The sequence below is a fragment of the Lissotriton helveticus genome, chromosome 4_1 (assembly GCF_964261635.1).
Source record: "Lissotriton helveticus chromosome 4_1, aLisHel1.1, whole genome shotgun sequence".
Taxonomy (NCBI): domain Eukaryota; kingdom Metazoa; phylum Chordata; class Amphibia; order Caudata; family Salamandridae; genus Lissotriton; species Lissotriton helveticus.
In genome coordinates this window covers 2,005,371,582-2,005,395,952 of record NC_136063.1, presented here as the reverse complement: position 1 = coordinate 2,005,395,952, position 24,371 = coordinate 2,005,371,582, and the positions used below count along the sequence as shown (strand labels likewise).

Genomic DNA, 24,371 nt, shown 5'->3' with positions numbered 1-24,371 from the left:
CATTTGCATGGACCCTCACAGTGCCCCTAAAAGCAGCTGTGTTGGCTATGGCCTTTTTCCCCCTTTGAGGCAGGCCTAAAGGAGCTCGAAACTCGAACAGCAATTTCGCAAAGCACTATCATCTGTGTGACCTGAAACAACCAGATCACATCCAAATCACTGAACAAAAATGGAAGGAAACACTCATTCAACACTCATTCAAATGCATTCATTGTAACAACAATGGCCACTAAACATATTTGGAAAGTAACAGAGATTGACAAACGCATGTTGGTTAGAATAAAGACATGTACAACTTGTTTTATTAAGAATTTCAAGGATTATATCAAAATCAGTTAGCAGAGGAAGATCAAACTTTATTGAAACTGCTTGCATACAAAATATATTGCACTATAACCAAACAAATGTCAACATAAAATCCAATCTTTTGTAGCTAATATGTACAGAGGATTTTGCCCAAAGAGCAGTTACATTACAAGGTCAGTCTACCTTGGTTAATTATCTACAGTATTTTAGATCAAAACAGCTTAAAGATGATGTGTGCAAGGTACCAATTTTTGTTTTCAAATACTATACATTCCCAAAATAAATACCTAGAAATCATAATGAATGTTTGGCAATAATCAGTAAGACATTTTATATGTGCAGTTTGTTGCCATTTTATATACTCACTTGAATGCAAGGAAAACAGTATTATGAAAACAAAGCAAAGATTTAACTTACAACATACATCAGAGTCAGGGTCTTGTCTGTACAGTTTTGTACATGATTAGTGGCACAGATAGTGGATTAATCATAGGAAAAGCTCAAAATGGTGGTTTGGTTGTTCCATAGTTGTCCCAGTTCTTTTTTCTCATGATCAGAAATAAAAACTAAAAAACAAGTTTTCAAAAATCATTCTTGGTTATGTATTCTTTTGTATTAATTCCACAACCTCTGAAACCCGTTCCTAAATTGGATATTGTATCTCAAAATATACAATAAATCTACTCTGCTTCCAATGTTATTCTGCCTATTTAAGACTGTACTTAATTCAATCACACACTGCTTGGAATTAGTTTTCCTTAACTTGGTGGTTCACTAAATTCAACTATGAAAACTTTTCATAAATTTTGGGCAGAACAAATAACACGTACAATCGCTATTTCTATTGAGAACAAATGGCAGGCTATCCATCACTATTTCGTGAATAGGTACATCTCCATAAATTACATAAACGGTTGAGCCCCAACAATGACATTTCTTTACTTGGTTTATGAAAACATCGCCATTCATTAAACACTTTCACAAATTTTGAGTGCAAAAACAACTTTTTTTTTTATTCATTATGCTGGCTGAATCGATGTTGGAGGATACTTTTTTGGGGGGAAACATGCATTCCAATTCCTGTCAAAATTCTGCTACATGTATTTCACATTTCTATGTTCCCAACTCATCATCCCTGAAATCTGCATCCGAATAAAATAGTCCTTCTGCCGAGATATAAAAAAGGCACAGATCATACAACTTTTTTTGCTAATGGAAAAGACAATTATTACATCACACAAAGTTCAGGGTCCAGTAAAATACTGAAAAATGGACCAACGGACATGAAATGACATGGACACGAAAAAGCATTTCATGGAGGACTGTGTAAAATGTGATAACGGAAATCCAGTAGCATTAATGCAAACACTAATCATTCTTCACAAGATCAATGATTTTGACCAGCTGCCTCGAAATGGTAGAAGTAAACAGAAGCTTACCAACACACATCTCAGTATTTTTAACAATTTAAAAAAATGTTCATATCAAGTGCAATATGTACTTGAAAGTATTTTCAGAAGTTTACGACACTACTGCAAATATTTTGCAACTTTCGCTTAAAACAAAAAATGCCAATCTCAATAGATGTTTATTTCTTTCGTGCCCTACACCAGCTTGCCTACTATTTGTCTTTGGCCTAACAGGTTTCTCTAATGAAGAATAGGAATTAATGACACTGGGTAAGACATATGAATAAAAAAGTATCTAGCTTAAGGAACACCATTCACCACCACCTGCTGACCCTCCATGCTCTCTGATTTCTCTTTCTTCGGATTCCGATCTTTACTTGGGCGCTGTCTATTTCCTTCACTGAAGGTAGTAGTCTGTAAGGTTTTAGTGTGCAAACTTCTTTCGTTGTTGCCATCAATTCGGACCTAAACATATGAACAAGAATACAAAAATTCACAATTTTGCTATATACACATTCATAATTTAAATGTAATAGTATATCACAAAAACAATTTACATTGTGTAAACATGTGCATTAAAAAATTGCTATGAACCTTAGCATCCATTACAGTGACTAATATGTTACCAGCTGACCACCTTATCAGATGGCATATGGAGGGTCCCTGAATCCATCCCCGATGGATTGCCAGCTTAACAATTATAAAGTTGAGGAGAAGTATTAGATTGCTACTATTTTACCTGAAATGTTACTCCTTTTAATGGCTGACATAATTTTTTTTTTAACTTTATTTTCCCTTTTCGCATATAGGTACAGTGACAAAATGTGTGTTACATATCATAAGACATAGATGATGGCAATAAGGAGAGCGTACATACAAAATGCTTCTAATATGCGGTACATTACAGGAACGTCAATAAGTCAGGAGTCTTTAGATATGGAGATATATGTGAAACATCAAAAAAACAATTGTTAACACTGCAACATATGTGTGGTAGGTTAATCATCGGAATTACATAGCTGACACCGAAAGAAAAAGAAAAAAAAAGATCAATATACCTGTGGACAAAACATCAATCAGAGTAAAACATGTGCAAATTATTTATAGCTCAAAGTCTAATCAGCCAATACCCTCGGGTACAATTCCATTCTCCGGTTGCGACTGGTGTGCAGCGTTAACCTTGGTAATGTAGGTCCGGTATGGACTCCAAATGTCCACCGGTCTGGACGCACTAGGGACCTGAGTGGAGTATTCTTCACAATTAGTGCTACAAAATGCCATGCTTTCAATTTCGGGGGGCGTCTACCACCCCACAGCAAAGCGACTTCCCTCTTGGCTAACAAAAAGCCCAAGGCAGCAAGTTCTCTAACAGCACGAGGGTAGTTGGATACGTAGCCCAGCATCGCACTTTCGGGAGTAGGTACCAGGTTCATGCCTAAAATATCGCTGAGGGTCCTGTGTATGTGAGACCTATATTCACGAAGAAGGGGGCAAGTCCAAGAGAGGTGAGCAAAGTCGGCAAAGGGGGCCTTGCACTTAGGACAGTGGTGGGGTCGACTAGGGTCAATCCTGTGAGCGCGTGCTAGAGTATGGTATAGTCTGCGGAGAAACTTAAAATGAAGAAGTTTGTGTCTACTGTTTAGGGAAATTTCTTTGGTAGCTCTACAACATTGCTCCCATTGGTTGTCTGTGATAGGTTTACCCAGATCTTCCGCTCATGCGGTACGAACCCTGGAGTCAGAAATGGGAATTGAGTCACTGCACAGTTTGTATAGTTTAGAGACAATGTGTGCCCCAGAGGGGTGTTGGATAAGGAGCGTTAGTGGGGGCGTTGGGTCCGGAGCCAGTTGGAATGTGGCAAATGAGGCGCGAAGCATGGATCGTCAACGGGTTAAGACGAAGGAGTCCATGAAAGAGCGTTCAGAAAATCGGGAGTCTTCTGAAATGGAAAAAGCGCGGACCTCAGGGAAGAGGTCGCCGATGGTATGAATGCGGAATTTCTCCAGTGTGTTTTTGACCACTAATTCTCCCGTAATCGGGAACCAAGTAGGATTGGGCAGTGGTAGGGCCGGCGAATACAGCTGGGCGAGATCCAATAGTCTGCGCAGTCTGTCCCAGGCCCAACAGGTGGTCGAGACAATCTGTATGTCACAAGGGTCACGTGGGAAACCCATGGGGAGTATAGCGGAAAAGAGTCTAGGAGATACCAAATCAGCTTCAGGTTTCAAATATAAATGGCTGACATAATTTATGGCAAGGAAGAAGGTACCATATCTAGAGACAGAAAAAGTCACTGAATATTAGCTATTTATGTGTCTTGTTTTAATAGGAATTGTGCATACATGTACATAGTAATTGCACCAACTGCTTGTAAACAAGCAGGGTGGTCTAGTAGGACAGTCCTATCTTGTTAGCAATTTTCATGATGACATGAAATGAGTGTTTTCATAGAGCGCATGTTTGCCGTGGCGTCTTAGCGCTTACTGCCCTTGATTTTTGCAGTGGGAGATTGGAGCAGCTATGGTTTAGGGATAAATAGCCAAGTTTTCAATTCCTTTCCGAACAGTAGTAGATTGGTTTGGTTTCTGAGGTGAATAGGGAACAAGTTCCATAATTTAGGGGCCAAGTAGCGGAAACTTCTGCCACCCCATTTCAAGGTTTTTACCCTAGGAACTACAAATAGTGAGGCGGATGACGATCTGATGCTTCTCTGTGGAGTGTAGCGCTTGATATGTTGACTAAGTTGGGCAGGTCCAACCCCATACAAAGTCTTATGCACAATGTACATAGATTTGAATTGGATCCTTGCTTGGACAGGTAGCCAGTGCAGATGCCGAATGGCTTGACTTATTGGGCTACATTTTGGAATATTAAGTAGTATACAGGCGGACACATTCTGTAAAGTCTGTAATTTACGTATCACACACTTTTTTGCTCCCAGGTAGAGTGAGTTGCCGTAATCAATCTTGGATAATATCAAGGCAATTACAACAGTTTTTCTGAGGGCAATGGGAATGAAAGGTAGAATCTTTCGTAGGATTTTTAAAGTGTGAAAACAGAAGGAAGTAACACTATTGACCTGATCTGATAGTGAAAGATGGTCATCTATGATAATTCCAAGGTTTTTAACCTTTTTTACTGGCTGAGGGCAAAGCCTGGCTGTATCCGGCCACCAAGTAAAATTCCAGAGGGAGGTGTCTCTTCCAAACGTAACCACTTCCGTTTTACCAGTGTTCAACTTCAGGCAGCTATCTTGCATCCAACTGATAATATGGCTCATGCAGGCATTAAAACTTACTGCCACAGTATCTGGTTTGGAGGATAAGGAAACGACTATTGGCTTTTCGTCGGCGTAACAGATGGCAGTGAAGCCATGGGATCGTATGAGTTTTGCCAACTGTGTGATGTACACGTTAAACAGGGTTGGGGAAAGTGACTATCCCTGGGGGACCCCGCACAGCAATGCGTAGGGGGGCGATTTGTGCTCTTTCATCATTGTGGATTGTTCTCTATCTGTTAAATATGACCGAAGAATGATAATATCGTAAGTGCTTCCAATAGTTGCATTTGTTTTGGAATGGACAAAATGTTCCACTACCTCCTTTACTGTGTGCAGCATTTGTTATATCTCCAAAAATTATTATTCGTTCCCAGTGTGTAGCCTGAGTTTATCCGGATTGTTTCTACACGGTCAGCTTCATGAAGTACATCTCCATGTACTGTGACTGCACGCATGTCCATAAATGTGGTAGGCAGATCATTCTTCTGTCCACTTGCAACCATATCTGAAAATAAACCATGTTTTGACTTAAATAAGGGTACATTTCGTTCGAGAAAATTCCTTAAGGTATATTGCCAAGATACTCTCCTGTGGTTCCTGGTGTCTGACCAGTGGCGTTTTCATGAAATATGTTGTTTTGGTCTTGCAAAGCCTTCTGTACTGTATAGGAGGTACATGCTCACTGACCAGATAAAATCAAGTTAAATGAACCTGCAGGCTCAAAAGTCACCTAGAAGTACAGCCACAGGCACAAACATCAGCAGCACATATAGAGTCATGTTCTACTACAAAGTTTTGCTGCACAGTATTCTCCATTAAAGAGTCTGCTCAAAAGGTCAAACGGCTTTCATTCTTGGTCCAGCCGTTCGATTTGCTATCCATTGTTTTTTTTCTAGACTTCTGATATTGCTTGTTCTGTAGCGGTCTCAGCGAGGCACCACTCCAAGTAAATATTTTATCTGCACTGCACTGCAGCACTAGTGTTGGCTTGTTAATCAGATCGGATATGCTTTACATTCATTCATCACACACCATGCTAGTCTGCTGCTCCTACTGTCCCTTTAGGAGCTCCCATACAACATTTCCACTTTATTTTTCCTAAGCTTGTATATTGTATGCATCCTACTATCTGACTTTAATATGGCCACAAATCACTCCAGTTTCTAAAGTCTTTCTGTCTGTTTGGGTACACAGTTTCGTATCTAGACATTGGGCCGCTTGGTCCCTGCGCTTGGCACTCAGAGGCCGCATGTAAGAGCGGGGTGGGGGGGGGGCTTGAGAGATGCTGGCGGTTCCTTTGACGAGCAGAAGGAGGGGGAGGCAGCCGCCCCCAAAACTTATGGCACCTAGGGCACTGCCCCTCCGCTATGCCACTGTGGGTAAATCATGTGCACTATTTTGGCGGAGGTGATGAGGGGGCTTGAAGACAAAGACTGTCCCTTAGTTTTTTTTTATCTCAAGAAAATCCCAATTTTGTTTGCGTTGATTACACTGTTAAAAGGAGCCATTGCTTGCGGTATGCCCTTAAAAATGCTTTTAGGACCCCAAGTTATCATTTAGCCAGTTGGCATGTAGCTGCAATGTACAAATACAACAGCTCACTATTAATTCTAGTAGCCCTCATGGCAAAATACAGTGTTTCAGGGATTCTGTTTGGAAACACAGGACATATGTATGTAGGGACTTAGTCACCATACCACATCAGTACCTAAGGGTCCAAATCTCATTAGCTCACAGTGCCTCACCTGCTCTCCTAACCTTCTGTAAGTAACAAGAGAATTGGCAACTTAGAACATGATTCTAGTCCCCAAGGGAACCGTGGAAACAGATCATCACCTTTTGTTTCTCACTCATTCTAGTCCACAATGACCAAAATTAAGACCCAAGGAAAGTTTACAATATTTATTGAAACTCGGGCTCTATTATGAAGCAACTTTGTCAATCACTATGCTCATTTGGGGCTGACCTGTGGCAAGCGAAGAGCGGCTGACCATCCTTCTGCTGCGCTGATCCTGACAGGCTCTACTTTGGCGGCACCTTGGCAGATGCCTGTGGCCTGATACGCGGGCCTGTGCCTCCCCCGCCCACCCGTTCCCGGCGCCTGTGGGGAGGCGGACCCACGATGGCGCCCACATCATTTCTGCACCTGCCCAGTGGTGGGGCCTGGTGGCCATTTCGGCCCTGCACGGTGAGTCAGCAACTGGGCCTTGTGATCTGCTGCATTGTCCCATCCGCAGTTGGACACTGGGACTGCTAGTGCACATGCCTTCTGCCTAAGGACTGCCTGCTTGCTGTAAGTACAGGGGAGGGCTTGCGCAGCGTGTAAAACTCTCCTCATGCTGGGTAGCCTCTACTGGCCATCTATTTAAGGCCTCCTTGTTTTTGCGGCCCATGCGCCTTTCTAAACCTGGGGTAAACTCATTCCACACATACTGCCAACCTTGTCTGTTGCACACTGCCCTGGCATGCCCACCAGCCTGTCTATACTCTCTGCAGTGCACTAGACTGGAAAATATTTTGCAGTGTCTGCTTCTTGTTGTGGGGAGCCAGTGACTCAATGTTCCCTTTGTTTGGATGTGACTGATGGAGCTATGCTTTTGCCACTACTGAGTACATCTGTCTATTGCGTTAGCGTCTATATAGTCTAACTAGACCATTATATAATTGTTGCAACTCTTGAGCATTGAGAGTTGCTAAATTAGGGAATGGTGTATGACCGGCTAATGCTGGCCTGGTGGCCCCTTCATTACTAAGCAGACCCATGCGTACTGGTGGAAGTACAAGTGGAAGGCCACCTGAGAACCAAGTCTGATGTTCCCAATGTGATAGTCGTATTTCTAAGAGCACATACGTTCTTCATGCTTGTGGTGGTGCAACAACTGTTGGGCTGTTGGTGTGGGTACCTGCTTGCAAAGTTTGGGAATTTTGTATTTTCTGGGGGTGCGAACATGTCTGTTTTGTGGAAACTCCCACCTTTGAAAGTATGGTGGGAGGTCTACGGGGTTGAGTTCCCATTCGTCGACTTGGTGCTGTGTCACGCTAAGAAAGCCTGCAACTTGATTGCTTGTCCCTGGGATGTGTTCTGCTAGGAGATGAATGTTGTGATGTATTGCTACGCTCCACATTTTTTGTGCTAACCAAGATAATTGGAGAGAGTGCCACCTCTTGCTTTTGTATGTACTGCATAGTTGTAATTTGTCTGTTCGAACAAGGACAAATTTTGTGGTAGGTGAGGTAGGAAGGCTTTCACTGGTAGGTAAACAGCTTGCAGCTCTAGGTGTTTAATATGGTGCTTGTCGTGTCTAGAGTACCTTACATCCTGAATTGTGAGGTTTTGTAGATGAGCTCCCAAACCAATCAGGAAAGAACCGCTGTGAGAATTATTTGTGGAATTGGGTCTTGAAATGGCTGCCCCTTGGATAAATTCTATAGATTCCACCATTGCAGAGAGTGATGTGTGCGGCTGTCCACCAACACTAGATCGTGAAGTTGACCTACTGACTGGGTCCACCGATGGGCTACACATTCCTGGAGAGGTCTCCTGTGTAATCTGGCATGTGAGACTGTTGAAATACAAGATACCATCATACTTAGAAGTTGGTGAAATGTTTTGGCGGGGATTCGAGTCAGAGTTTAAATCTGTTGAATTAATGTAACTATGCTGTTTATTCTGTCTGTATTTGAATAGATCAACGCTGATTGTTTTTTGAGCATGGCTCCTAGATATTGCCATATTGTAGCTGGTTTAGATGAGACTTTTGTAGGTTGATGGTAAACCCTAATTGATGTAGTAAGGTTAGGGTTTGTTGAGTATTTTGTTACAAAGGCTGAAACGGTTTGCTTGTATTAACCAGTCGTCTAAATATGGAAAGACAAGGATGTTTTGTCTGAGGAGATGTGCTGCTACTACTAGAAGGAACTCATTGTTTGGTAATGTTGTTTGAGGTAAGGGTATTATTTCAGTGACCACTTCCTTTAAAATCGTTTCCTCTGTAGGCACCCCTGTAGAATTCAAACCGAGTCCTGGTCACACGTTCAAAGAAATGTTAAAGGGTGTCAGTCCACAATTATCATATTGCAAGCGAAATAATAGCAAGGGTCAACACCAGTGGATACTTTTTTCGAATTGTATTTGTAAATTTCTTCAGACAGTATCATAATAGGAAAACCAGCCGACATGTGTTTTGTCGCCTGGGTATTCGCCCGTGACTCTTCAGGGCCGGGACCTCTCTGTGTGTTGAAACCCTAAAGAACAAGTTACTTACCTTCGGTAACGCTTTTTCTGGTAGATACAATATCTACCTGTGGATTCCTCACCTTGTGAATATCCCCTTGCGTCAGCAACATTCGGAAATTCTTTTCGTAGCTTCGCGCCGACGTGGACTTGGACGTCATAGAGGCACGGCATCGCTCGCGACTCCGCTGACGTCACCGACGCCTATAATAGGCCCACGCCGGCGTGATGACATCAGTTCCGCCCTTTTTTCCGTGCCTTCGAGGCACACGGACGGACCAATGACAGTAGACATATACCCAGTATACGCAGTATAAATATCAAGGAAACACACACAGTGTGAAGCAAATGCAACAAAACATTTGAAAATAGAACAAATACATAATAGAAACACTGGCATAGAAGAGTGGACAACGGGGAGGCGGGTGGGTCAGTGAGGAATCCACAGGCAGATATTGTATCTACCAGAAAAAGCGTTACCGAAGGTAAGTAACTTGTTCTTCTGATAGATACATCTGCCGTGTGGATTCCTCACCTTGTGAATAGAGTCCCCCAGCAGTCCCCACTCCCGGAGGAGGGTGTCCACTCTACTAGACCAGGAAATCCTGAAGGACAGAGCGTGCAAAGTGACCGTCCCTCCTCACCTCGGAATCCAAGCAGTAATGCTTCGCGAATGTGTGGAGGGAAGACCAAGTTGCCGCTCTACAACTATCCTCAACAGGCAAACTTCTAGCCAATGCTGAGGTCGAAGACTTAGCTCTAGTTGAATGAGCCCTTCTACCGTCTGGAGGTTCCTTACCGGCCAAAGAGTAGCAGATCTTAATACAAAGAACGATCCATCTTGATAAAGTCTTCTTATGGACCGCTCTTCCTCTCTTGCAGCCAGCAAAGCCAACAAAGAGCTGGTCATCCAACCGACAGTCTTTAGTCCTGTCCAGGTAAAAAGACACCACCCTCTTGGGGTCCAGACAGTGCAATCTCTCCTCCTCCTTGGAAGGGTGAGGGGGAGGATAAAAGGTAGGGAGGGTAATGGATTGACCAAGGTGGAAAGGAGTAACCACCTTTGGCAGAAAAGCAGCCCTGGTCCTAAGAACCATTCGATCAGCATGAATGGTCAAGAAAGGGGGCTTGGAACTAAGAGCTTGAAGCTCGCTTACCCTCCTTGCCGAGGTTATTGCAACGAGGAAGACAGTCTTAAGAGTCAAAAACCTCATAGGACATTTGTGAAGAGGCTCAAAGGGAGCACCCATCAGAAAGGTCAAAACAAGATTTAAATCCCACTGAGGCACAATAAAAGGAGTAGGAGGGAACTTATTTATGAGGCCCTTCAAAAACCTTAAGACTACAGGAGATTTAAAAAGAGAAGGCTGGTCAGGCAAACAGATAAAAGCCGACAGCGCTGAAAGATAGCCCTTCACTGTGGCAACAGCAAGCCCCTGTTGCGCCAGAGAAAGGGCAAACTGGAGAACATCAGACAAATGGGCTCTCAAAGGGTCTATAGACCTCTCCCTGCACCAAGTGACAAATTTAGACCACCTAAAAGAATAGATGGACTTAGTGGAGTCACGCCTGGCTGACAAAATGACATCCACCACGTCAGGCGGGAGAGAAAAAGAACTCAGGTTGCCCCGTTCAATCTCCAGGCATGAAGGTTTAATGTCTGGAGGTGGGGGTGTAGAACCTGCCCCTCCATCTGGGAGAGGAGATCTGCCCTGTGAGGGAGACGGAGCGGCGAGAACGAGGAGAGGTGGAGAAGATCTGTGTACCACACCCTTCTTGGCCAATCCGGGGCGATCAATATAACTTGGGCCCGGTCTTGGCGAACCTTCCTCAGAACCCGAGGAATCAAGGGTATGGGAGGAAACGCGTAAAGGAGTTGTCTTCCCCAACTCAACTGAAACGCGTCCCCCAAGGCTCCTTGCATCGGATCCTGGAGACTGCAGAATAACGGGCAGTGAGCATTCTCTTGAGTGGCAAAAAGGTCCACCCGAGGAGTCCCCCACGTCCAAAAGATGTGGCGAACTACCTCCGGATGAAGCCTCCACTCGTGGTCGGCAGAGAACTGCCGACTGAGACTGTCTGCACGAACGTTCTGAACTCCGGCCAGATGATTTGCCATCAGACAAATCTGATGGTCCTGAACCCAGGACCAGAGACGCAGAGCCTCTCTGCAGAGACACTGCGACCCTACTCCTCCCTGCTTGTTGATGTACCACATCGCGGTTGTGTTGTCCGTCAGGACCTGAACCGACTGACCGCGAAGGGAAGGGAGGAAGGCCTTGAGCGCCAGACGTATCGCCCGCAACTTTAGAAGGTTGATATGAAGCAACCTTTCCTCCGGAGACCAAAGACCCTTGACCTCCAGGTCCCCCAGATGAGCACCCCACCCTAGAGTGGAGGCATCCGTGATCAATGTGGCAACCGATGGAGGAAGATGAAAAGGCTTCCCTTGTGACAGATTGCCTTCCACGCTCCACCAAGACAGATCCGCTGCAGTTTCTCTGGAGATCCTGATCGACTCCCTGAGATCTCCGTTGTGCTGATACCACTGCCTGCGGAGGCACCACTGGAGTGCCCTCATGTGCCAGCGTGCATGGTTGACCAACAGAATGCAAGAAACCATCAGACCGAGCAGGCGAAGGACCTTCAGGACTGGAATAACCTCTACATTGAAAAATAAAGGAATCATTGCCTGAATGTTGCGAATCCTTTGAGGAGGAGGGAATGCACGGCATACAGTTGTATCCAGTACCGCACCTATGAACAGGATGCGCTGGGAGGGCACCAGGTGAGACTTGGGTACATTTATTGAAAAACCAAACCTGTGCAACAACTGAGTTGTCTCCTGCAGATGATGGAGCACCTTCTCTGACGACTCCGCTTTGATCAGCCAGCCGTCCAGATACGGGAATACAGGTATCCCCGACCTTCTGAGATGTGCCGCCACCACTGCCATCACCTTGGTGAAGACTCGAGGCGCAGTAGTAAGACCAAATGGAAGGACCGCAAACTGGTAGTGCTACGACCCAACCGTAAAACGGAGATACTTTCTGTGCGATTTGAAGATGGGAATATGGAAATACGCATCCTGTAAGTCGAGCGACACCATCCAGTCTTCTTCCAGCAGCGCTTGAAGAACCTGTGCAAGAGTGAGCATCTTGAACTTTTCCTGTTTCAGGTAACGGTTCAAGATCCTGAGATCCAGGATCGGACAGAGCCTGCCATCCTTTTTGGGGATCAGGAAATACCGGGAGTAGCACCCTTGACCCCTCTCCTGCTCCGGAACCACCTCTATCGCACCTTTTCGAAACAGTGCCAGGACTTCTTCGTGCAAGAGAAGCAGATGGTCCTCCGAACAATAACCCTGGCAAGGAGGGTAATTTGGGTGAAACTCCTGAAAAGGAAGAGCATACCCATTCTCCACAAGATTGAGAACCCAAAGATCCGATGTAATCAATTCCCAATCTTGTAGAAAATGGGTAAGCCGACCCCCCACTGGGACCACATGATCCGGAATGGCGGATCTAAGGCTGCTTTGCTGCGTTGGCAGGGGGCTGGGAAGGGGAAGAAGAGGAGGAGGAGGAGGAAGCTTGGTGGCCTCTAGGACGGGCTCTTTGCCTGCCCCTGTACGATTTGTACAGCGTATTTTGCTGTTGCTGTGGCTGCTGCTGAGATGGTCTGTAGGAACGAAAGGAAGATCTGCCAAATCCTCTGAAACGCCTTCCAGTAGTACCCCTGGACTGAAGGCCCAAAGATTTTGCAGTGGCCCTACTGTCTTTAAAACGTTCTAAGGCAGCATCAGCCTTCTTGCCAAACAATCCTGAACCTAAAAGGCAAGTCCATCAAAACAGACTGAACATCTGCAGAGAACTCCGATGTTTTAAGCCATGTGGCCCTCCTAGTGGCCACGGAAGAGCCCATGACCCACGCTACAGAATCAGCAGTGTCCAGTCCACTCTGAATCACTTGCCTCGCAGCCGCCTGAGTGTCCGATATCACCTCCTGAAAATCCTTTCTATCCTCCTCCGGGATTTTTTCGGAACCAACTGTTTGACAGAATCCATTAAGGCATGGACATACCGTCCCATCAGACAAGTTGTGTTGGTTGACTTTAACGCCATACTGGCTGAGGAGAAGACCTTCTTGGCAGCTTGATCCTGCTTTCTGGACTCTTTATCCCCAGGAACCTGCGGAAAAGCTCTAGCAGACCTCTTCGAGCAGGCAGCCTGCACAACTAAACTCTCAGGCAGGAGGTGTGTTGACAACAATTCAGGGTCACCAGGTGCAACCCTGTACCTCCTCGCCACTGTCCTAGAAACTGCAGGAGCAGACAAAGGCTTCTTCCAAACCTCATAGATGGGTTCAGCTAACGCATCATTAAAGGGCAACATTGGCTCAATGATAGAGGAGGGTGAATGAAGAACTTCAGTCAGAAGATTTGGCTTATAATCAGCAGTGGGCAGAGTAATGTTCAACAAATTTGCCGCTTTTTTGATAACAGTGTGATAAGGTACCACATCCTTTGAAGGCACATTCGACACTGAAGCCAAATTCCACTCAGGGGACAGTTCAAGCCCACTGGCCTCATTCAGGTCCTCAAAAGGATCTTCAGAATCCTGTAACTCTCCTTCCTCCATATCTGCATATCGATATTGTTCTTCCTCCAGAAGTCTCTGGGCTTCTCTCCGTGACCTTTCCTTCACGATAGAAGTCGAAGGATCCGGAATCGACTCCGACGGGGCCGGGGCCGGCGTCGAACCCGAAGTCGGATGAGGTTGTTTCACACGAGGTCGAACAGAATCCTGCTTCGTAGGCACCGGCGTCGACGGAACCGGCGTCGTACGCTTCGGAGTCGACGACACAGGCGGTGTCGGAAAATGCCAATGCGGCGATAGAGCCGGCATAAAAGGCATGAAGGGCGCAGGAGCATAAGCTTGGGGAACACCCAAGTTAAAAGACATAGGACCCGTGGGACCAACAGGTGCACCAGACGGGTACATCGCCCTAGAATAAACACCAAACATGGCGTTCAGGAAATGGGATGGATCCTGACCTGGAGCCGGAAAATCAGGATACGGTCCTCTGGGCTGTTCCCGAGGAGGCGGAGTCGATACGACGTCGACCTCTTCCTCGAGTCCTGGAACCGGGGTCGACGAACCCGCAGGCACCAGAACCTCGGCCTCACCAGCCCCCTGCACCTCACCTTCATCCTCCTGACCAGAAGGATTGGATGGATCTGGAGAATGGACCTGCTTCGGTGACTCGGGCGAATTCGGATGTGAAGCTTCACCAACAGAGTCCTGATCCTCCGACGCCGAAACCTCCATTTCCTTATTAAGAAGTTTGACCTGCGACTTCGGCCTCGAACCAGAGTCCTTTCCTGAGTGATGACGTGATTCATGACTCCTCTTCTTATGTTTTTTCCTTGAGGATCTCGAAACATGAGCTGAAGACGACTCCGAGCGCGACTTCGATCGAGACCTCGACCTCGAACATCGAGATCGAGACTTCGAAGTCTTTTTAACTTTCTTACTTTTCAGTTTTGCCACAAGGAGTTTTGTTTCTCTTTCTCGTAGGGCCTTTGGGGTCATCTTCTTACAACAAGGGCAATCCTCGACGTCATGGTCGGAACTCAGGCACCAGACGCAGCATTCATTCGGGTCAGTAATAGACATTGTCTTGCCACATTCTCCGCAAGCCTTAAAGCCAGTCTTCTTCGACGACATCTCGAAGAAAATAGAAACAGTAATAATAGAACAAGAGTAACTAAGTTACTAGAAAGCTACAGTACGATCCCAGAAAACCGTTAGCGTTGACGACGCGGAAAAAAGGGAACTGATGTCATCACGCTGGCGTGGGCCTATTATAGGCGTCGGTGACGTCAGCGGAGTCGCGAGCGATGCCGTGCCTCTGTGACGTCCGGATCCACGTCGGCGCGAGGCTACAAAAAGAATTTCCGAACGTTGCTGACGCAAGGGGATATTCACAAAGTGAGGAATCCACACGGCAGATGTATATATCAGAAGCCCTTCCGATGGGACCCCACTGTCAAGGCAGAAGTGCTTCATGAACATGTGCACCGATTCACACACCGCAGCCTGACGGATATAATGTTGGGAGAGTGATGGTTTGCCTGACGTGAAAGGAGTCAACCTTCGGCAAATAAGGCCATCCTGGTCCTCAACACCACTTTATCTGGAATAAAGGTGGTGTAAGGCGGCTGCATTGAGAGAGCTGGAAGTTCATTCATGCGATGACCCAAAGTTACCACAACCAGTAATCCGGAATTCAGGGCACATCTATGCACTGGTTTGAAGGGAGTGCATGTAAGGAAAGTCAGGACTACATTAAGTGTCCAATGTGGCATCAAAAAGGGTCTGGTGTGGGACATATATGTCATACCTTTTATAAATCTCCTCACAACAGGTGTTATGAACAGGACCATTATTCTGGCAAAAACAAACAACAAGGGCCAGCAAATTACATTTAACGGTGCTTACTACAAGTCCCTGCTCAACCAGATAAAACAAACAGAATATCAGACAGTTTGACTGCAACAGATCTATAAGATGGATGCCACACCAGGCCACAAACTTGTCCCAGCGCCCAGCATAGGCATACTTTGTAGAGAGACAGCTGTAAATTAGGATGACAACCAAAACTTAGCAAGATGAAGATTGAACGCAGTCAACCTCTGCTGCTCAATCCCCATGCAGGGACGGGTAGATGGCAGGATTTCAGGTGCAGGACCTCTACACTGCTGCTGAAACATGAGAGCTTCCAAAGCAGTAGCCTTATCCAAGGACAGATGCTCATGGCCTTACATTCCAGCTACCACACTGTCCTTGCCAGTCAGGAGCCACTAGGATGACTGGGCACAGTAATTCCTGATCTTCTTCAGAACCTGAGGCAGAAGAGGTAGTGGCAGTAAGGCCTACAGGAGTTCTGTACTCCACTCTATCAAATAAGTCTCAGAGTGTGCACCTTCATGGAAACTCCAGTGTGCAAAGGTTTTGGCACTCCACGTTTTTCGGTCTCGCGCCTTGCGTTGCAGTGCGCAGCACTGCTCGCGCTGCGAGAGACCTCTTGGAGGGGGTTTGAAAACTGACCTAGGAATTGCACATGCGTGTGCTTTTCCTTTTGGGCCACGCTATTGGCCTTTGCGTGCGTCTTTTTAACAAAGACAGCACGCAATTGGCCAAAGCCGGGCACATTGCTCCGCCCATGGCCTATTGGTGTCGGTTACCCGCACCGTCGGCATGTGGTTTCAATTATCGTGCCCAGACACGGATGCGATAATTGAAACCACATGTCTCGGTGGGTGCGCATCACTCGCGTTCTTGTTTGTTGCTTCTGGCTACCTACTCTGAAATATGAAAGAACACAGCTATTGAAATACTTGAATACAGATATGGAGAAGGCCAGGAATCTTGTAGATGCTCCTCCCCCTTGCCCTGCACCCCACTACTCCCGACAACGGAATAGGATGGACCCATAAGACGGACATGTACATTTATATTACAGAACATTTGCATTTGTTATGGTATGTGACTAAGTCAAATATAGAAGCTGAGTTCGGCATCACACAATAAAAGGAATATTTCCTATTCGCTGACAGTAATAGCCTTACTTTTTCTTTGACACAATTGCAAATTATATTAGGTGACAAATCTGACATTAGGCAAAAGAGTTTTAGTCTCGAGGTCAGCCTTGTGTCGTATCTGTTGTGATGACGTGTTTATTAAACTCAGTGTCACACATTTATCTTATCCAAAGACGGTGGTCACAGCAGCCCTGGCTAACCAGGCTGCTGCTGTAACTCTCCCCCGCTATATCGTACCTGAATTTGTCTGCTGAATATATTATCCACCTTGTGCAATCCTCGCATGCAACACTGTTGCCCCACCTGAGGAAAAGTCAGCCCATAACGCACCTGATGCCCAGGCTGCTGGCGCAGGACGCCTCTTAGTTCCCATCTTGAACAATTACCAAATAAAGAGACGGGCGCTGGAAGCAGGAAGACAAGAATAGAGTTTTATTTCTCATGAGGAGAGCCTGTCATTTCGGACACTCGCATAGTGTCTTCAGGAGGTGCTCTAACAAGTGTCTCTGAGGCTTCGTCTTTTATACACATGTTTACGATTCACAAACATTCCTTATTATAATAAAGACGCTTTGAAGTAGGAAAAACATGCTTGGAATCCCCGCTTCAGGCCTATTCCCATACCAATCGCTCAGATGTCATCCTCCCCTCCTGAATGTAACAAGAGATTGTGATCTCTCAGCTGGACATTCCTACAGGACACGAGGGCAGGAGGGGATGATCAGGTCAAAGGTTGGTCAGGTGATAAGGTCGGACACTTCGGTTGGTGTATCACGGTTTTGTTATGCTGGGCAGGAAAAAGGGGGGGTGTACATCCACGAGGCTTGGTCTTAGGACTTGGGACCGGGTCGAAAGGCCAAGTGTAGCTGGGGGCTCGTCAGCAGAGGGGAAGGGTGTTCTTGGGAGGAAATGGGGGGTGTGGGTCAAGCAGGAGTATTACTTCTTAGAGCAGGGTCACGCAGAGGGAGAGGGTCTTGTGGCCGATGCACGAGCAGTGCGCGCAGGGAGGGGTGCCGGGGGTTTAGCAAACGGTCAGAGAGGCCATGGTGCCTAAAATGGCTGTCGTGTACGTGTGTGCATGGGTCTATGCTGGCGGGATAACACAGTCAGTGTTTCGCAATATCCGTTCTGCTTACAACAAGGGGTACTGTGAACACAAATGAACGCCGCTTATGTACATATACATTGTCATTTTCAACATACCCCCTGCTCCCAAGACCTAACCGGCTCTCCAACAACAAGGTTCTTGAGCCGTTTCCCAAACTGAGACGTTGCGCATCTTATGCAGCCAACACCACACACCTTGCACCGCTGCCACCACTTCCATCATCTTCTTCACATCTGACTCGAAGAAGCCTCAGCCAGGTAAAAGCATCTTCCAACCAGCACGTGGCACAGCTTGAAAACTCAGGATTCTAAGACAGTTTACCAGGCATTCAAAACTAGTGCACAGTACTGATGCCTCTCACTAACACCCGTGCTCTATGCAATCAGGTTATTACAGTTGGGCGTCAGCATCCTAATGTGCAGAGTGCACTGTACTGATGCCTCTCAGTCAACACCCCTGCTCTATGCAATCAGGTTATTACAGTTGTGTGTCAGCATCCTTCTGTGCTACTTCAACGAATCCTCGTGCTGAACCTGCACATCACCTAGTCCCCTACTAAGCGCAGAAGTTGCCATTTTGAAATTACCTGCAAAATTGGCGTGAACAGCGTATTGCAGTTCTCTTGCAGGGCGCACGCTTTCCGGCAGAGGTTGCAGGACAGCAGGCAGGGCGGGAGAGGCAGTGAGCCGCTCTGCAAGCCCCGCACAGGCTTTCTGAATTAATATACTGCGGCACCCCCTTTCTCCTCTCATCACCACATCCCACGAATACCACAGACTGCACTGCTGACGGGGCAGGTCCTGCCTGCTATCACTGGATAAACCTGCCAGAGCAGGCTGTGGTGTGCAACCAATGAGGCTATAACATATGGGACAACTCTGATGCAGTCTGCTACAATCTGCCTGTGCTGTACAGCCGAAGAAACTGCAGTCAGAGCTGGTCAGTCTGCTGTGAAGTAACTGCAGCGATGAGCAGGCTGCAGGCCTGCCTGCTGTGAAAAGAAACCAGCATTGGCATAGCCAATAGGTCTCGCTTTTGGGACCTTATGAGTATTATTCTTTTTTGTTGTCCTGCCTCTACTCGTGTGTGTTATCTTTACTTCCAGCAGAAGGTTCCTAGCAGAATCATTAACCAGTGCTTCATGGTGGATGCTCGTTCTGCACATGGTTTGTGTGGTTATTTTTTGTTTATTTAAACTTTTACAGGCTTTGCTCTAAGTAACTTACATTTGTTTTTGGGGTTGTCATCACTCCTCGCCCCTCACCCTCTGTGTTCACAATTCCTCCTGGTCGTCCTGACCGCAAAGTTTCCAGCTGCTCCTGCTGGATGTATGTATGTATGTATGTATGTTTGTATGTGTGTATATATATATATATATATATATATATATATATATATATATATATATATATATATATATTGCTTCTCAACAATCCCCATCGCAGAGGGAACTCTGTATGTCGGTGCCCGCGTTGGAGACCGGGAACGTGTCTCTGTTAATCGCATACACAAAGAATCATGCGGCACACTTCTTGCCAGTAAAGATTTTGGTTTAGCTACTAGAATAGTGGTATTATACTAGGTTGGTGGCGCCACAGGGAGGTGTACACTTTTCTTGTATACAAGTAAACGATTGCAGTTATTCTTACGGTGCTAGAAGGAGAAGAGAACCACTTCCCTCTTCTGTTTAGGCAATGCCACAAAATGTTTATTACTCCTTAGCACACGTTTCGTTATTAAATGAAAATGTTAAATACACGTGTTTCCACAATACAGATCATCCATCAACAAAATAACATGTCTTAATCCTTTTGTTCAGGGTTTGTTGCTGTTTATTGAAGAAGACGTCACAGCCAACACGTGTTTCGTCGTACTGGGGAATGTAACCCCCGACTTTTTCAAGGCTGTTCAAAGAAAATGGTAATGTTGTAGCACATTACTTTAGGTCAAAACATTTGGTCTGTTATTTAAACATAACATTTAGGTGGTTCTTTACTTTTTTACAATTTAGGTGGTAGTGCCGTTTTCCATTTGCATTCTTAGTAAGCATGCTTGTACTGTGACATTATCCGTTCCCACTTTTAATACAAGCTTCATGATATTTGATAACGGTTCATTTGCAGTGTGATTGTTCTTAACAACCTAGAAATTATGAGCCCATTATAAGGTATGGAGAGACCGGTGATGGTGTTCTTATCACTATTTTGGGGGTGACATGCAAGGTTCTCTTAATTGTGATTGTTTTTTGTGAAGTAAAAATGTGGGTTCATGCGTAACTAGGAACCATGCATTTTTGTACCTATCTTCTGTTGCTGTTTCACGTTCTGTGTGAGGAAATACGGAGGCATAATGTAAATCCTGTTTGGAACTTCTAGTACCATACCAGTGCTATTTATTAGGGGATTTTGAACTTTTACTCACGTTAGTTGAGGTGATACTTCCAACCCTCAAGGGGTTCTGGTGTGGATATCGTGGGTGTTATTCCAGCTTTGATGAAATGAAGACCAAAATAATGGTTCTCTATCTGTAAATTATAATTCATATATCAGAATTATGCCTGTCCGGCTTAAATCGACTTAGTTTAATCTCACGCTGTCTTTTGGTAGTAATATCTTTTCGCCCTTTATGTGTTGGGTTGGCCCATTGTTTGGCAAACGGTGTTCCCAGTCTGTTATCAAGTCTCCCACTTATATAGGTAATATATACCGTGTAATACTCTCCATTAGGAGGTATATTGTTAACATTGCCCTGTTATTTTACCAGTGCATGGTGCTTTGCCACTCGTGGATGTGCTCCCCGTCTCGTGCCCCGATCTGCACGTCGCTGCATAGTTTTCGTATTTTCTTTTACTCCATGGTGCTCCCCACATATCCTTCCCCATGTCCTTATTTAAACCCAATGTCAGTATATTCGGCTTCCTTTCACATTCGTTAGTTATTCTAACCTGCCCCCGCGTTTCACCCGGGTCTCACACACTAGCGTGAGGACCCGCCCTAGTTAGTCTAAACATTCGCGCTCTCCACTCTTACCTGCGCGTTGTTGTAATCCGGGAGTAAATCCGTCCCGCCTGCCTCGTATAAGATGCAGCGTCTGTGTTGAAAGACTGGCGCCGCATATTTAACTTGGAAGCGCTGCCCCATTACTGGCAGGCGTCACTTCCTGGTTGCTTCACTCAGAAGCTTGTTGCCGGTATTGCTATTTTTAGCTGCAAATACGGCAGCCATTTTAGACTTCCTAATGTTTTAATGGAGTTAGTGCATATTGTGGTCTACCCACGGTCTCCCTCTTTCTGGGTACTAATATATATTAAATATATTTACTATTTTCCTAAACATGGGATATATTCAATTTGTAATTCCCGCTCAATAAGTATGTCGCAATCTGTTAGTTTTTTCAATGTTTCACCGCTGTCCTTGTTTTAATCTAGCTAGATGGATATCTCCCTTCACACAAATAATAGTTGACGAGCATTCAGTGTTACCGGTAATATTCCAATTTCCATTGTGCCCCCATCTACTAGTTCCTGTATTTCACACGTGAGGGCATCAAATCGGAGGTGGCTAAATCCCCCCTCCCGTGATTTCACTCGTGCTTAGGTGTTGTGATATTTTTACTGTTCCTTATAGGTTTTGCATTGGGCCAGTCACTATTAATATCGTATTCTCCATCCAAAATGGGCTCAGAACATTTATACATGCCATCAGATGGCCTCATTCTCGTTACGTGGTACAGGCATTACATACATTTGTTATTGTTTTACATAAAGTAGATTATAGCACAGAGTTACATTACATAATATACACAGTTGCATTACTGATGTTCGTCACTCTATGCTTATTGTTTCCTAGGTTCTTCCTATCTTTACTACCGTCTATCTTATGCATGGTTATGTTATGCTTATGTGCCTAGAAAATAATGTAGCTCCTGGTCAATGTTGAGGCCCAGTTCTACACTTTTCAGAGTCATAATCCAGATTGCCTCTCTCTTACGTAGGGCTAGTTCCCTATTGCCCCCTCTGGGGTGGGTAGGTACATGTTCTATCCCAAAGTATTGGAATGAGTGGTTTGATGTTTGTGCAGGGCAGATTGACATGTGAGCTGCCACTGGGTAGCGCATGTCACCTTGTTTGACTGCTCTGATATGTTCGTTGATCCTGTCTCTTAGCATTCTTTTAGTGCTCCCCACATATCTTTTGCCACATTTGCAGTCTAGGGCATAAACCACAAATTTACTGCAACAATTGATAGTTGTCTGAATTCTGTATTCCTCGTTATGTGGTCCTTTGAAGCTTTTCATCTTTTTGTAGGCCCACTTGCATGCCGCGCACATCCCACAGCCATAAAAGCCTGGGTCTGTTAGCCAACAGCTCTTAGTTGTTCTTTGAGGATAACTCGGGCTCAGTATATTTCTCAATGTTGTCCCTTTTCTGTATGTTAGTGTTGGCTTTTCTGTTAAGTGTTTCTTCAGTATGGTGTCCCTAGCGAGTAGGTGCCAGTGTTTATTTAGGCTCCTACGTAAAACAGGGGCCCAGTTGTTATAACATGTCACCATTCTAATGGTTTCTTTATTGTTTACTTGTTTGGGCTTCTCTGTTAGTGTGTCTATTCTGGCTAGTTTGTTTACTCTACTTTCGGCTTTCTGTAATACCTTCTGTTTGTAGCCTCTGTTCCTGAATCTTTTGATTGTGCCCTGTTTTTGTGTTTCAAATTCCGAGTCCAAGCTGCAATTGCGGCGTGTTCTGACTAATTCCCCATAAGGGATTGCATTCTTTTGATGTTCTGGGTGGGAGCTAGTCGCGTGTAGCAGGGAATTGCAGGCTGTGCTTTTCCTATATAGTCTGCTTTGTATCGTCTTATTCTCAATGAAGAATTCTACATCTAGGAATGGTAATTTTACATTGCTATATTCCATAGTGAATCTGATATTTTGATCATTGTCATTTAGGTATGTGTGGAATCCTAGTAATTTTTCTGGTGTACCTGTCCAAATCATGAAGCAATCATCAATATATCTTCCCCAATACAGTATATCTTGGTTCCACTCTGAGGCTGATGGGCCCCAGATTCTCGTTTCCTCAAACCTCCCCATTACTAGGTTGGCATATGAGGGCGAAAATCTGGAGCCCATCGCCACACAAAATGGCATGTATAAATGTTCTGAGCCCATTTTGGATGGAGAATACGATATTAATAGTGACTGGCCCAATGCAAAACCTATAAGGAACAGTAAAAATATCACAACACCTAAGCACGAGTGAAATCACGGGAGGGGGGATTTAGCCACCTCCGATTTGATGCCCTCACGTGTGAAATACAGGAACTAGTAGATGGGGGCACAATGGAAATTGGAATATTACCGGTAACACTGAATGCTCGTCAACTATTATTTGTGTGAAGGGAGATATCCATCTAGCTAGATTAAAACAAGGACAGCGGTGAAACATTGAAAAAACTAACAGATTGCGACATACTTATTGAGCGGGAATTACAAATTGAATATATCCCATGTTTAGGAAAATAGTAAATATATTTAATATATATTAGTACCCAGAAAGAGGGAGACCGTGGGTAGACCACAATATGCACTAACTCCATTAAAACATTAGGAAGTCTAAAATGGCTGCCGTATTTGCAGCTAAAAATAGCAATACCGGCAACAAGCTTCTGAGTGAAGCAACCAGGAAGTGACGCCTGCCAGTAATGGGGCAGCGCTTCCAAGTTAAATATGCGGCGCCAGTCTTTCAACACAGACGCTGCATCTTATACGAGGCAGGCGGGACGGATTTACTCCCGGATTACAACAACGCGCAGGTAAGAGTGGAGAGCGCGAATGTTTAGACTAACTAGGGCGGGTCCTCACGCTAGTGTGTGAGACCCGGGTGAAACGCGGGGGCAGGTTAGAATAACTAACGAATGTGAAAGGAAGCCGAATATACTGACATTGGGTTTAAATAAGGACATGGGGAAGGATATGTGGGGAGCACCATGGAGTAAAAGAAAATACGAAAACTATGCAGCGACGTGCAGATCGGGGCACGAGACGGGGAGCACATCCACGAGTGGCAAAGCACCACGCACTGGTAAAATAACAGGGCAATGTTAACAATATACCTCCTAATGGAGAGTATTACACGGTATATATTACCTATATAAGTGGGAGACTTGATAACAGACTGGGAACACCGTTTGCCAAACAATGGGCCAACCCAACACATAAAGGGCGAAAAGATATTACTACCAAAAGACAGCGTGAGATTAAACTAAGTCGATTTAAGCCGGACAGGCATAATTCTGATATATGAATTATAATTTACAGATAGAGAACCATTATTTTGGTCTTCATTTCATCAAAGCTGGAATAACACCCACGATATCCACACCAGAACCCCTTGAGGGTTGGAAGTATCACCTCAACTAACGTGAGTAAAAGTT

General features: G+C 45.2%; 1 protein-coding gene across 2 annotated transcripts in view; it reads right to left on the bottom strand.

Moving 5' to 3' along the window:
• Window positions 1-274: 274 nt before the first annotated feature.
• Window positions 275-24,371, bottom strand: part of FMR1 (fragile X messenger ribonucleoprotein 1) — a 698,844-nt gene continuing 674,747 nt past the window's right edge. For both annotated transcript variants that reach the window (XM_078688630.1, XM_078688632.1), the window contains exon 15: window positions 275-2,180. In XM_078688630.1, the coding sequence (XP_078544756.1) occupies window positions 2,016-2,180 (165 nt within the window). In that variant the 3' untranslated portion in view covers window positions 275-2,015. The remainder of the gene's footprint in view (window positions 2,181-24,371) is intronic.